Below are 13,777 nucleotides of genomic sequence, written 5' to 3'. Positions count from 1 at the left end.
GGTAAGGGTCTGCTTAAAGCTGTCCATTCACAGACTGCCCTGGTATTCAGCTGAGCTTCAACCCATCTCCTCCATCATGCTCTCTAGCTCATTCTGGCTTCTTCTCCATCACCAGTGTCTGGATTCTGGGGGAAGACATATCTAATCTTAATCTCATAATGATCATCTAAACTCATCCCATTCGCAAATTCCATGTCTTCTGCCAGCGTCAGAGCACCAAAGAACAGTCAGATTCATTGATACATATCTCTAATTGCCACTCAAAGTGTTAAAAATGGATTGGGTTTATTTTAGAGTTTTTTGGGAGCTTGGGATACATTCAAAAAGGAAAAAATTGATCTTATTTCATAAAAATGGCCCAAGCCAAAAGAAAAAAAAGCACTTTAACTTCACACTAAGTGATTAGAGAAGCAGAGCTGCTGCTTCTTTGTACCAACAAAGCTAAGAGAGGTATGTTTGCAGCCGCTGAGATGACCATGTGGACACAAAGCTGACCTCTGCTCTTTGTCCGCTGACCAGAGGCCTGGGAGAGGAGCGGCTCAATGTGCCCGCTTAACTTGCAACCCCTGAGGTCAGAGGTTGCTCTGAAGTCAAACGCTGTCCAGCTGATCAATGTAAAGACAACATTGTTACAGGGAAGGTTTGGCAGGGCTGACATTATATATACTGACCCTGAATGAAGGAATTCATGGGATGATCAACACCATCCTCTTTGACACAAAGATTGATTCCCTTCAGTTTGAATATCTTAAAATGATCCATAAATAATGAGTAAAAGTGAAAAGCTTTTATTCCAATTATATCTTTCACATTCATTAAGCCCTAGACTTTTCCATGAGCCTTTTACAGAATTGCCAAGACATGTTTGCAATAAAACAAACAAAGGACTGCTAAAACTAACATTTGTAATTGAGAGTACCTAATCTCTCTTTCTGAAACATTGTTTGCAGACTTTACGGCTAACAGCAGACGTGTTCACAGTTGTCTTCTTTCAGGTTTATTGAAGCCGTTGTTGGACATTTAAATGCTTAAATGTCTGTATTGACCCTGTGTCCCATCATTGGGCTAAAGATTGTTCCTCACTGAGCTGAAGAGTAAACAGTGATCTGACTCAGGGAGCTTTAAACAAGGGCGTTAAACTCTGACTAAAGGGGTGTAAACGAAGCCGAGTGCAGCTGGAAGCCTGTGGGAAATGACAGGTGACTCTTTGTAATGATGCTCAAAATAAAATCATGTAGCGCTCAGAGGATACAGCCCAGGAGCTGTCAGATCAGCCCACAGAATGGGTTTAAGGAGTATTTGCTTTTTGTGTAATTTCACTGCACATTGATACATTTTAAGTAAATTAAAAAAAAAGAAATATCGGAAGAATTAGTTGATATGTCCTTTTTCTCTTAATTTTGTGCACAATGTTAGCAACTGCAACTCTGTGTAAGCCAAGAGGATTCGTGAGAAGTGGAATCCATTGGGAGCCAATATTAAATCAGAACTAGAGAGAAATGCTGTCATGGTAGAAAATGTTCTTCATTAAACGAAGCCAACAAATCATGTCTGAATGTCACTTTTTTTTCCGCAAAAGTAAAAAAACAGAAAATAATAACAAATCTGCATGCCTCTCACTCCCTCCTCCGAGTGCATTTTCCTGATTGACTATTCCGTCCCAAGCATGTGGGTAATCGTCTATTGAGAGCACATTTCCTTATCAGCGTCTAGCACGCTGTCTGAATCCGTTATCACAATGGAGCAGATCAGTGCAGGCAGCCCCTCTCTCTCCCGGCTGAGGCGCTCCATAAAAAGAGAATTTCTGGAGTTGGGTGCCAGCCGATAGGCCCTGAGCTCTTTATCCCCTTAAAGCCAATTCACCCTTTGCATGTTTAAATATCTCAGCTCAACCCCTGCCCTTCCTCTCCCATCACAGCACTCGAGCCCCCCTGCCTCCTCCCTCTCCTCCTCGTGCTCCTTCACCCCTCAGCGGCTGCAGAGGTCCAGGCCTAAACTGCTGCTGTAATCGACCTGCGATGTGGAAGCAGATGCAGGTGCAGAGCTGGATGGCTGCTGACAGAGGAGGGGAGTCCTCCATTGTTGGGCTGGACAGCACCCTCTCTCTTCTGGAGCACCCTCTGATAGAAAGAGGGGGTGCACATAGACAATCCCGTATCCTAATCTGATTATGCAAATGTCTACTTCAAAAGGCAACACTCTGTAACCCTCAGCAAGTGGTGGAAGACAGTCCAAGGAGGCATAGGAAGCAGAGGGAATGTTGGAAGTAAATGCATGGTAAATTCCTATAAAATTGAATGACAAGGAAACAAAAATGTAGATTTTACTACAGATATTTTTCCATTTACATTTCTACTCCTTCTTTCTACCAGGAGAAGGGTCCAGAGTAAAAAATAATTTGAACGGATTCACTCACTTAATTGAATCGAGCTGCTCCAGAATCCGGGGTTAAAAGGAAATCTAAAATGTTAATGAGGAGGGACAAAGTTCCAAGCTTCATATGCTGGGCACTTTGGGCTAATGCTCAAACAACCGAGAGGGACATTTTCCAAAGAAAATGGATTCTACGAAAATCAAACCACCTTTATAATCTAAGAGATGGACCCTTCCGCACCTCAGACATTTCTATAAATCAGCTTCTCATACCTACTGGTGCATATCTGTAGCTTTGGAGGGGAAAAAGGTTGAGACTACAACAACAGTTTCTAAGTGGCTGCAGTTTCAAACACAAAAGTTTATTATATTTATAGGTGCAGACCAATGCCCCTCATCTTCACTCAGATCATCAGCCAGTCCCTGGAGCTCTGGGAGCTTTCCTCCATCTTCAAATGCTCCACTATCAGCCACCGTTAGATGGCTGATAGTGGAGCTATCTGACCTGTAACAGTGACGAGTGAGTGGATTTGAAGCACATCACTTGCCACCTGCTGGACTATGCAGTCAAATTAGGATTACACCTCACCCTCTTCCTCTAAAACCATCTGATATATGCCAGGATCCTGTTTGTAGACTTCAGCTCAGCCTTTAACACCTTAGACCCAGGCATCCTCAACATTAACGATGAGTTGGCATACAGACAGAAAGGGCTTTGTTAACTCCGTGGAGCTACAACCCAATCAACACTGTAGGGTTGAGGGTGATCATTTTGATTGGCTGATTGGAGATGGATAGAGCTAAGTATGAGTCAATCCTGAAACATAACCCATCAGAAGCTGCTGAAGATTTGAGACTTAAACATACATTTACATTGATAAGGAGAATTCCTGCCTCAAGTGGAGGAGTTTAAGTATTGATCGAGGATCAGTGTGGCTGCTGCTATAACGCAGAGGATTCACAGGTCTGTTGTGGTCAAGAGAGATGAGTGAAAACACAACGCTCTTGTTTTATCACTAAGTCTACATTCTTACCCTCATCTATGGTCATGAAATCAGGATCATGACAAAAACGCAGTTACTACAATTAATATTGGGCTACGAAACTAGTCGCAATTAAAAACTAAATATTATCTATGCTAAAACAGACAAAAGCTTTAAATTGAAGAAAGTTTTTAATTTATTTAACTTGAGAAATGTAAGTAACCATTGTTAGCATCTTAAAGTAATATTTAATTCTGAAGTATAATACATTTTATCAAGAAAAACATCTTCTTCTTTTATAAAACTGAATATTCTGAGCAGGCAGGATTGTGTAAAAATGGACAAGCAAGACTGTAAACTATCAAAAATCTAAGACACAGCCAACTAAAAAAGAAAGTGCCAGGGTGTCCCTTTTATCAATACTTCGCTGCTATTACAGTTTTCTTTTTTTGATGACCCTTTGAGGCAGTTCAGCTATAAAAGCAGGTTTCATTTCTTTTATTGAGTATAAAAACAATGTTTAGATGAAATAGAATACAGTGAATAGTGTATTTACTGTCATAAACCAGGAAAGATGTACCCAGTATTTAAGGCAAGTTGGACAAGGGGAAGTTTCAACTCATTTAACAACAGAAAAATAATAAAACAGAACGGAACTCGGGCTGCTTAGGATAAGAGGAACGGAGAGGCTGCAGGAGGGGGACGGGGCACCGCCCAATCACTGACACTCTAGAGGGAGAAACACAGGTAAGTGACCATGAAATAGTTTAACAGTTCAGTCCATCCTCTCCGAGGAAGGCAGGATCCAGCCGATGGATAGCCAAACGAGATGCAGTCAAGAGCCGCCCAGAGTGTCCCCAATGCAGCAACGCCAGTGAGCAGGCAGGAGACTGATCCAGGTCAAACAAACAGTTCAGAACCGGACAGTTCCGAGATCCAGGAGCCCGAACAGGGGTTCCAATCCAAACAGGAACAAATGGAATCCAGGAATCCTTAGAGCGTTCAGGCAGGTTCAGAGTTCTATGAGTCCAGCAGCGAGCTCAGACAGACATGCTCAGATGGAGACAGGCAGGCTCAGTGTTAGAGAGGAACATAGACAAGACTTGGTACCAGGATAAATGCCGAACTTTAAACTGGGCTCCACCTTGGAGCCAGGCTTACGGGGATTAAAACTGACCTTCCCTGTATTCCGAGCCAAAACCCTGAGGGTTTCGTGGAGAAGGACCAGAACCTGTTCTCCCCCCGCACGCCGAGCCAAAACCCTGAGGACTCAGCAGACAAGAGCCGTGATATGACCAGGAGACAGGAGACAAAACCTATCAATCCACTGGCCTCCAAGACTATGAATAAGAATATGAACCAGGAACTTAACTCTCATGAAACAAATATAAATAACTGACACGAAAACATAACACGAATAAACAAAGAATAGACGAATAATTAATCTGGCCCCGATAGCTTGGCTGAACCATATATATAGCAGAGGAAGCAGGTGAATAAGATCAATGATAATTAGAGAGCGGGGAGGCAACCACAGGTGAATGAACTGAGTAATTAGATAAGCTACCGCTGCGATCATGACATTTACAGTCCAGCTTTAACGTGTGGAAATCAAGTTAGGTTCAAGTTACTTTTCATGTTTTGGATGTTGTTATCTCCACAAACTTAAGACCAATAGTGTCCCTAACACAGTTGAGATCAAACCTACGCCCTTGCCCAGGTCGCCTCCTCGAGGGTGATCCCACCAGGAACGTCCTACCAGAAGGAGGCCCAGGGGACGACCCAGGACACACTGGAAAGACTATGTCTCTTTGCTGGCTTTGAAACGCCTCAGGCTTCCCTCAGCAGGAGGAGGTGTCTGCAAAGAGGGAAGTCTGGGAGTTTGCACTGATGCCCCCACAACATGGTCCCAGATGAAGCAGGAGACGACAACAAGTGTGATATACATTTAGGAGTGGATTAGGTAAAGCTAGGGCCTGATGAAATTGTAAACATATTACTGTACCTAAATACTTTGAGGATAATATAGAAGTTATAGAAATTCAGTCAACTGAAGCAGAGAAACTTGCTCAAAAACATGGAAGGCAAAGTTACGTATTTATTTTCTGTTTTAGACCACATTCATTCTGAGTATGAACTCAGAAGTTACTATCTTACTTACAGTAGTAGTACTCTGATGTCCTAATACTTTTTAATGTTATGCTTTCACTTGTATTTTATTCTTTTTGTGAGTTTGATTCTATTTCTTTCAGATATTCTCGCCACAATGCACTGATCACATAAATATAATTGGTTGAATTATTGACAAAAGGTGATATTTACAGGAATAACTACAGTAAACTGATGAACAGGAAGTTGTATTAAAACTGGAATCTGGTAAAAACGAATCCACTACTTGGTTGAATGACTCAAAACTAATCACCATGGAAATCATTAAACAGAATGGTTACACATATACAGCCAACTTCCTTCTATGACACATTATTGTACAAACCCACAGATCTGAGGTCATCCTTTCCCAGTGATGCTGTCCGTGATCCCTGCAGCTTAAAGTATTTTACCCACGACAAAGGCTTCAGGTTGGTCTCTTACAGCTGAAATTCTACTTCTTCTTTTACATCAACATTTATACTACAATGGAGCTGCATCTGTTTGTCCTGCTGCTTCTTTATGCAGCAAACAGAACAAATGGAGGGAATATTTTGGTGTGGTATACCGATGGAAGTAACTGGATTAATATGAAGCCGATTCTGGAGACACTGGTCGCTAGAGGACATCAGGTGACAGTTTTAGCAACAAACGCATCTACGTTCATGAAGAGCACTGAACCCTCTGGATTCCAGTACGAACACTTTAACATCTCTGTCTCAATGGAATGGAAACGGAAGCTTAATGAGGAGTTCCTTCAGTTCTCCATGTACGATGTGGATCACATGAGCTACTATCAGATTTACAACAGATTTGTCAGTTTTATGAGGACTAACATGAGTTTTTTCCTGAAATTCTTGGATGGAGTGGTAAAATCAGAGCACATGATGGAGAAGCTGAAGAAGGGAAAGTACGACCTCCTTTTTGCTGATCCAATCTACCCTGGCAGTGACCTCATTGCTGATATTTTGGGGATCCCTCTTGTTTTTTCTTTGCGGTTTTCCTTAGCTCATAACTGGGAAAGGATGTGTGGTCAGCTACCTGCTCCACCTTCTTTTGTCCCTGGAGCTCTGAGCAAACTCACAGACAAGATGGACTTTTCAGAGAGATTGTGGAACGTTCTCTTCTACACTCTGCAGGATATCATTGTACATAACTTTATGTGGAAAGAACTGGATAAATACTATTCCAGCATCAAAGGTGAGTTTGTTCAGAATCCAAGATAACAATTATCACACTAACATCAGTTTTAAATAAGTTTGTAGAAATCATCTATGGGCATGTTTGGATCAGGTACACCTGTCAGTGCCTGTAAGATTATGGGTAAGACAGCCATCTGGCTTCTGAGAACCTACTGGGATTTTGATTTTCCTCGTCCATTTCTCCCCAACTTTAAATTTGTCGGAGGGATGCACTGCAGACCAGCTAAACCTTTGCCAAAGGTAGGAAAAACTATTACCCTGATATAAGTCCTGATGTAAATAAACAGAAAATGAAGATGTCACAATTCTGAGTAAAAAAAAGAAAACTGTTTGATGAATCACTGACTATGAAAAAAAATCCTGTTTTGGAGGATATGGAAAGATTCGTCCAAAGCTCTGGAGATGCTGGGATCGTGGTCTTTTCATTAGGATCTAAGGTCAAGAACCTGACCACAGAAATGACGACCATGATAGCGTCGGCCCTCGCTCACATTCCCCAAAAGGTCAGAAAATCTCCAAGAATCATCTCAGATTAACTTTAGTTAAAATATTCCCTTTAGATTATCAATGATCTCCAGAAACAACATGTCATATCCACCCCATCTAACTCTGGGTTCCCTTGTAAAATCCTTCTTTTAGTTAGAGTTATAATTAAACTACATGGTTGGCTATAAAAAAAAAAAAAAACAAATTAAAAAAATATATATATATCCTTGCATTTGATTCTTTGGATTTAGACCTCTGTGATTCCTGTTTAATGACATAGTTATTCTTTATTAGGTTCTTTGCCTATATTCAAAGCAGTGAATGCTCATGCATTAGTGCATCTGTCTAATCTTATGACATATTATCTTATAACATATTATTTCTTACTTACTGCTCCTAAATACACAATTTGATTAGATTAGATTAGATCAAGTAATTTAGTTTGTTGCCTTAAAGGTAGAAACACTTAAAGATCTATATTGCTAGTGTCCTTTAATTCCTATTTTATGATCTCATCCCAGGCAGCTTTTTGTAGTCATGTCATTTCATAGTGCATTATACATAAATGTTCATTATACTGGTTGTTTAACCAGTTTGTGTAGAGTACTAACTCACATTAGTAAAAAAGTTTTCCTGTTTTATGGTTGTAGGTGGTGTGGCGATACAGTGGAGAGAAACCGAAAACTCTGGGTTCAAACACAAGAATTTACGACTGGATTCCACAAAATGACCTGCTAGGTGAGGAACATTAAGTGTCAGCCTCCTTTTAGGAAAGCATGAAAGGAAATAAACGTCACACCAAACCACAATATATAACAAAAAGCTCTCAATTCAGGCAGACACTGACTTACTGTACTGCTGTTGTGGGTTTTTTTCATCATAGTTCACTGGATTGCCACTATGTACATACATTAAAACATCAGAGATACCTGTTTAGAAAACCTACATAGAGTCGTGATTTCTAATAACGACTTGGCTACTTTACTTTGGTTCCTATCAGGTCATCCAAAAACAAAAGCTTTCGTTACTCATGGCGGAACAAACGGGATATATGAGGCCATCTACCACGGCGTTCCCATGGTGGGGATCCCGTTGTTTGGTGACCAGCCAGACAACATGGTGCACATGGAGGCTAAAGGAGCTGCAGTTACAGTAAAACTAAACAAAATAACAGCCGAGAGCCTGAGAGATGCTGTCAGTACTGTCATCAATGATGTATCGTAAGTCTACATGATCTGTATTAATATAAAACGGCTGTAGTAAGATTAAACACCAATAGATGGCTCTGTTTCATCAATAGATTTTTCCAGCTATTCCAGCTTATTCTATAATAACTCTTTATAGTGAGAACTATAACAGCTAATCTTACCCTACTGAATGTGTTCCTTCATTTGTTTCAATTCTGCCCACAGCTTCAAAGAAAACATGAGGCGACTGTCAAAAATCCACCATGATAGACCCATTAATCCTCTGGACGAGGCGGTTTTCTGGATCGAATACACAGTGAGAAACAAAGGAGCAAAGCAGCTGAGGGCCCAGGCCCATGAGCTCACTTGGTTCCAGTATCACAGCCTGGATGTTCTAACATTCCTCCTCTCTGTGGTTCTGCTCCTCGTCTTCATATTCATTGGGAGCTGCAGCTTGTGTTTTCAAGGATGCAGCAAAAAGACAAAGAAAAAGGCTGAGTAAAGTAATTCAATAAAGATAAATCATTCTAGTGCATTACAGAAAAAAAAAAGAACGTTTCGATCTTTTGAGTTAAAACCCCCCGACCTTTAGAAATATGACACCAATTTCCTTCTGTAACAGCCCGAGTAAAGAGACAAGCTCAGTCGAAAAAAGTGCATGTTCTTTATTAAACAAAGATAATTTTCCTCTCTTTCTACAAGGCTGATGACTTAAGGTAGACAATATGATATTTACACTCTGACATTGGTGGATGGCGAACAAACCCGCATAACCAGAACAAGAAATTTCACACTTATATAAGACTTCACAGCAATCAGGTGAAAAACAGACAATGCACACAAGCCAGAGTACCCAGAGAGAACCCACACATGCTAAGGGAGAACGTGCAAAAAATGGAAAAAAGATAAGAAGAAAAAAAACAAACACTTAGTCTGCCCTTAGAAGTGAACAATGGGACCAAAGACACCAAACAGGGTCGGACTAACTAAAAAAAAAAAAAAAAACATAAACCTCAGGACAGCAGGAGCAAGAAAAACTATCTCTGTAAACAAACAGAAAACACCAAATTATAAAAAATGCAATCAATGTCTAGTTTTAATTACCTTAAAACAGCCTGGTCTAAAGAACCCACAGGGCCTCCTACTGTAACAAAGAAACAAATAATTAAATTGTGTATTTGTCCTTATAAAACTTCAATATAACCCGCCCTTTTTAAAAACACTCACCCACATTCTTGATAAATGTCTAACGTGTAGAACCAAGAGGCGTCCTGGCGTCTCACAGAAACTGACACCTTCCCAGAAATGCTCACAGCTTCCGCCTTTATACCGCCTGAACAGCGCCTACCATACCACCTGTAACATTTCTATGTCTGTTCATCTGCAAATGGTCTGTATTTAGCAACTAAATAACATTGCTTTAGTTCTAATCAACTTCCCAGACTTTGCAGTTCAAAAACATCACTACAGGAGCATCCTGCCACCACCATGCTTAGAGTTAATGCCCAATCTGTTATTCAACTTGTTAATACATTTATTTGTACTCTTATGCACAATTGCTTTCATACACGTAAAGTATTCATTAGTGTGATGTAAAAAAAACTGATTTTGTCATTTCCTCTCCTTTTGGTTTGCTGCAATAGAATAACATCTTTCAAGAGATCCTTGTTTTGTCACCCAGCCTTTTTATATAATCTATTGTATGTTGGGAGTTACTAGCAATTGTTCGTAACACAAAATTTTTTTATGTCTTTGTAAGCTTTGCCTTGCTACACTTCAAAATGGAAATAAGCTTAGGAATTTTTTTTAGGATTCATAATTGAGCTGCATTTGTTAACATTTTTAGTCATTCAAAAAAATTGTTTTGTTACACTACAACCATGGACTCCATATGTTTCATTTTTGATTAAACCAAGATGCATCAACACATGTATGACTTTAATTTCTGTGGTACAAACACATGTTGCTTTCAAATATATATATTTTTACCTGTCTCTTTAATGTATATTAAATAAATATTGTCAGAGTCTTTCTGCAAAGAGTTTGCATCTTCTCCCTGTGCATTAATGGTTTTTCTCCAGTGTTACCCTGTGACTTACTGGTGACCTGCCAAGAGTGTACCCCGCCTCTAACCAATAGACCGCAGGCACCATCCCCACCACAACTCTGATGGACTAAATGGGAAAAGATGGATGCATGTAATTATTGTAGTTTGTACATTTTATCTTATGAAAAAACGCTTGTCTGATTATGTTCATTATCATTTTAAATATAGAGAATACTATGAAAACAAACTAGATTTAATTTAAAAAATAAATAAATAAATTGAATTTATACATGTTTTGTTTAGTTCATTGTGTTAATCCTCTGCAGAAACCCTTTTCTTTCCTGGTTAAATTTACCGTGTTCCCTTAGCTTTCAGTGTTTGCTGAAACTTGGGTCAGTGGATAAAAACATCATTCATTGTACACCCTGAAACACTACAGACTCCATTAAATGGGATTAAGCCAATATTCAAATGTCTTATTGTTTCTTTGGACTTTGCTTTATTCAGCAGAGTAATCTGCATTTGGTCACAAAGGGGACAAACTGTCCACAGCAGAAGCTCTCAAAAGCTTTAACTGTGAAACAATCTGAAGTGACATTTCCCCATTAACATTGATTCCCAAAGACAAGTGTTTGCACCTCCCACCTCCTGAATATTCACAAACCACAGACACCTTTGAGCCACATCATCGTATCAGATGTCATCTGATATCTGCTGTTATTTCTCCACCAAATGTGCAAAGAAAGTTATTTTTATGGATTGAATTGTCTTCACTGAACATCTGACGAACCGCTGGGATTTCTGAAGCTTGTCTGGTGGCCAGTCCTTAAATCCAGATGCTCATCAATAAAAAAAAACTGTTCTAAGTCCCCTATTTGGAGAAAAAAAAGAGTGTTATAAAGGAAAAGCCTTTTAAAGTTTGATCAAAATTGTCTTTTATTTTTGATTTCTCTGCTAGCACCAGGTTGTCTCTAACGAAAACCATGTTTAGGCTGAGAGTAAACATTGAGTATAGTCAGTATCATGTGACATTCAGCCAAATATTGCTATTTAACTCATGCTATCACCAAACCTGCAGTCTTATGTGTTGGATATTGAAGGCCACCACTAGGATCACCATGTATTGGTGACTAATGTCTGGTGCTGATGGCATAACATAATATGGCGTAAAGCCAAATTAGTAGTGAGGGTGAACTGGGTCGTCCACATTTCCTTGACAGTCTATCATTATTTTCGTGCTGATGACTGGCTGGACTACTCATTTCATTCACCTGCCCAACTCCACCTAGTTTCTCTTTAACGTTCATCTATTCCACCTGCTCCTGCTTCTATTTAACCAGCTTGCTTCCATTCCTCAGTGGTGAGAGTGTTCTAGTGCTACCTTAGTGTTTCTGATTACCTGATCCTGACCTGTTCTGCCTCTCAACCACTGAGCCTGCTTGTTCCCATCTGATCTGATTGCCTGACCTCTTTTTGGACTCTTGCTGGATTCTGCATGTTTGCTGAACTTGGAGCTGTTTGCCGTCCTGGATTTCCCTTTTGGAACCTCTTTGAACTTCTGTTCTCCTGGTTCTGAATCCTGAGCCCGTCCTCAACTCCGGCTTTGGCTTTGCCTTCTGGATTATCCTGCATTCCTTCGTCTGTCCGGATTTGTTCTCCTGCTTGTTCTCTGTCCTCCAGGACTGCAGCCTCTGGCACTCTCTGGGCAGTGCCCGGAGCAACTTGTTGGCAGCCCACCGGCTGGCTCCTACCTTGTTCTCTGCACGGACTGGACCATTAAACCAGGTTAGTGACTCACACGTTTATAATCATCCTCCGTCAGATTAACATGGTCACTAACCTGTGTTTCTCTCCTGCAAAGGTTCTTGCCTAAGATGTCCTTGCTGTTATTGCAGATCCACTGTTCTGAGCCTTGACACTGTCATTAAACATCAGATATACGAGAAAGATTGTGGTTGTTTCCAGATCAGTTCCCTCAGAGCTGTTGCTTGTTGCTGACCGTGTTTGTGGGGTTCATTGATCTATGGGGCTCGTCTCTGCCTCAAGTGAGGTGGAGTTACTCAAAAAATTGTTCATAATTAATGGTATCATGAAGCTGAAGATGGATAGATAAATAAGTCATCATTTAAGGCAAAAATGGTTGTGATCTGTTGCAGATGCCAAATGGAAGGTTCTTGATTTAAAGATTCATGCGATTTCCAAACCTGACGTTTGTTCATTAGATATGGATCAAATCCATAGTTTTCCTGCTTCCCCTTTTTTTATTCCTTTGTTTTGTTTGTTTAGGAGAGGTTGAGTTGTAAAATATGACATTTAGCTTTCAGTGACACAGAAATGTGGATTAAAAACTTTCCAAGCTTTCAGAGTTCAGAGCTTAAACCTTTATAGGGCACTCATTGAAATACTTTGAAATAAAAAAAAAAAAATTAAGCCAAGAGTGTTCTAGGAGGACAGAAGAAGACATCATTACTTCTGTTGCATTTGAAAAAAAAAACATTTTCATGCCAAATATTGCGATTAATGAAATTACCAAAAACAGTCACTTGACCTGGTAAAAGGTATTCCAAACTGTGTTTCTATAAGAACAATCATGCAAAACACTTACAGAGTGAAATAAATACATGTTTTGTAGCAATATACAACTCAGAACATTAGTTTTAACATGTGCACTAAAATTAGTGTATTTTCAGTATTTGTACTTGGCTTATTATAGTTGCTTTTTAGAGTTTTTATTTAACTTATTAACTTTGTAATGTACTAGCTTTTTAACTTATTACCTTTTTAACATAATAACTTAACAACTTATTAACTTAATTTAAATTAATGCATACCAGGTAACATCCCACGACAGCAGGGAACATTACATTAATGATGGTAGTCTTTGAAGCAGTTACGCTCAGCTTTTAGACAGAGGTGGACCTTGCAGACCCCGCAGACACATTTGAACTCACAATGTTGCCTTTTAGCTGCAAAAATTGCAGGTCTGGTGTTTGGCATGGACAGGGACATGGAAGAGGGACAGATCCTTATTTGGGGTGTGGCTGCAGTGTCCTCGGACTGGAGGGGGACTATAGTCATTGGTGGTTAGATGGTGAGATGAAGATGATGAGCTTCTCAGGGATCTAGTGATGGGTGACCTTAGGCTACTGGCACTCATGAACACGTTGATTTTGAAATCTTTCAGAGACATCGCATTCACACCAAGGGCCTTGCACTTGTAGATCCAGGCATTTGAGAGGCTAAGATCAATGGTGTATGCGAACAATCGGAGGCACCTCCTCCTGGACTTCATGGGGGTATGGTAAAGGTGGACCAACATGTCAACCTGCAATGCCCCCCATGTTGGCATTG

The 13,777-nt window shown here is 40.1% G+C and overlaps 1 protein-coding gene across 1 annotated transcript; it reads left to right on the top strand.

The window, feature by feature from the left end:
- Positions 1–5,992: 5,992 nt before the first annotated feature.
- On the top strand, positions 5,993–8,881 carry LOC107085180 (UDP-glucuronosyltransferase 2A2-like). Its single transcript, XM_015375380.1, has 6 exons — positions 5,993–6,704; positions 6,798–6,946; positions 7,078–7,209; positions 7,843–7,930; positions 8,193–8,412; positions 8,605–8,881. The coding sequence occupies exons 1-6, from the start codon at positions 5,993–5,995 to the stop codon at positions 8,879–8,881; spliced, it is 1,578 nt and encodes a 525-aa protein (XP_015230866.1).
- The last annotated feature ends 4,896 nt before the right edge of the window (positions 8,882–13,777 follow it).

Source organism: Cyprinodon variegatus, unplaced genomic scaffold, assembly GCF_000732505.1.
Source record: "Cyprinodon variegatus isolate N-32 unplaced genomic scaffold, C_variegatus-1.0 Scaffold118, whole genome shotgun sequence".
Classification (NCBI taxonomy): Eukaryota; Metazoa; Chordata; class Actinopteri; order Cyprinodontiformes; family Cyprinodontidae; genus Cyprinodon; species Cyprinodon variegatus.
Note: the sequence above shows the minus strand (reverse complement) of the source record. Positions and strands in the feature narration are given on the sequence as shown.

Excerpts from the sequence above, each read along its gene's own strand:
- LOC107085180 (XM_015375380.1), top strand. The coding sequence starts at position 5,993 with ATGGAGCTGCATCTGTTTGTCCTGCTGCTTCTTTATGCAGCAAACAGA. Across the intron at positions 7,210-7,842 it reads TCGCTCACATTCCCCAAAAG|GTGGTGTGGCGATACAGTGG; the intron begins GTCAGAAAATCT and ends TTATGGTTGTAG. Across the intron at positions 7,931-8,192 it reads TCCACAAAATGACCTGCTAG|GTCATCCAAAAACAAAAGCT; the intron begins GTGAGGAACATT and ends GGTTCCTATCAG.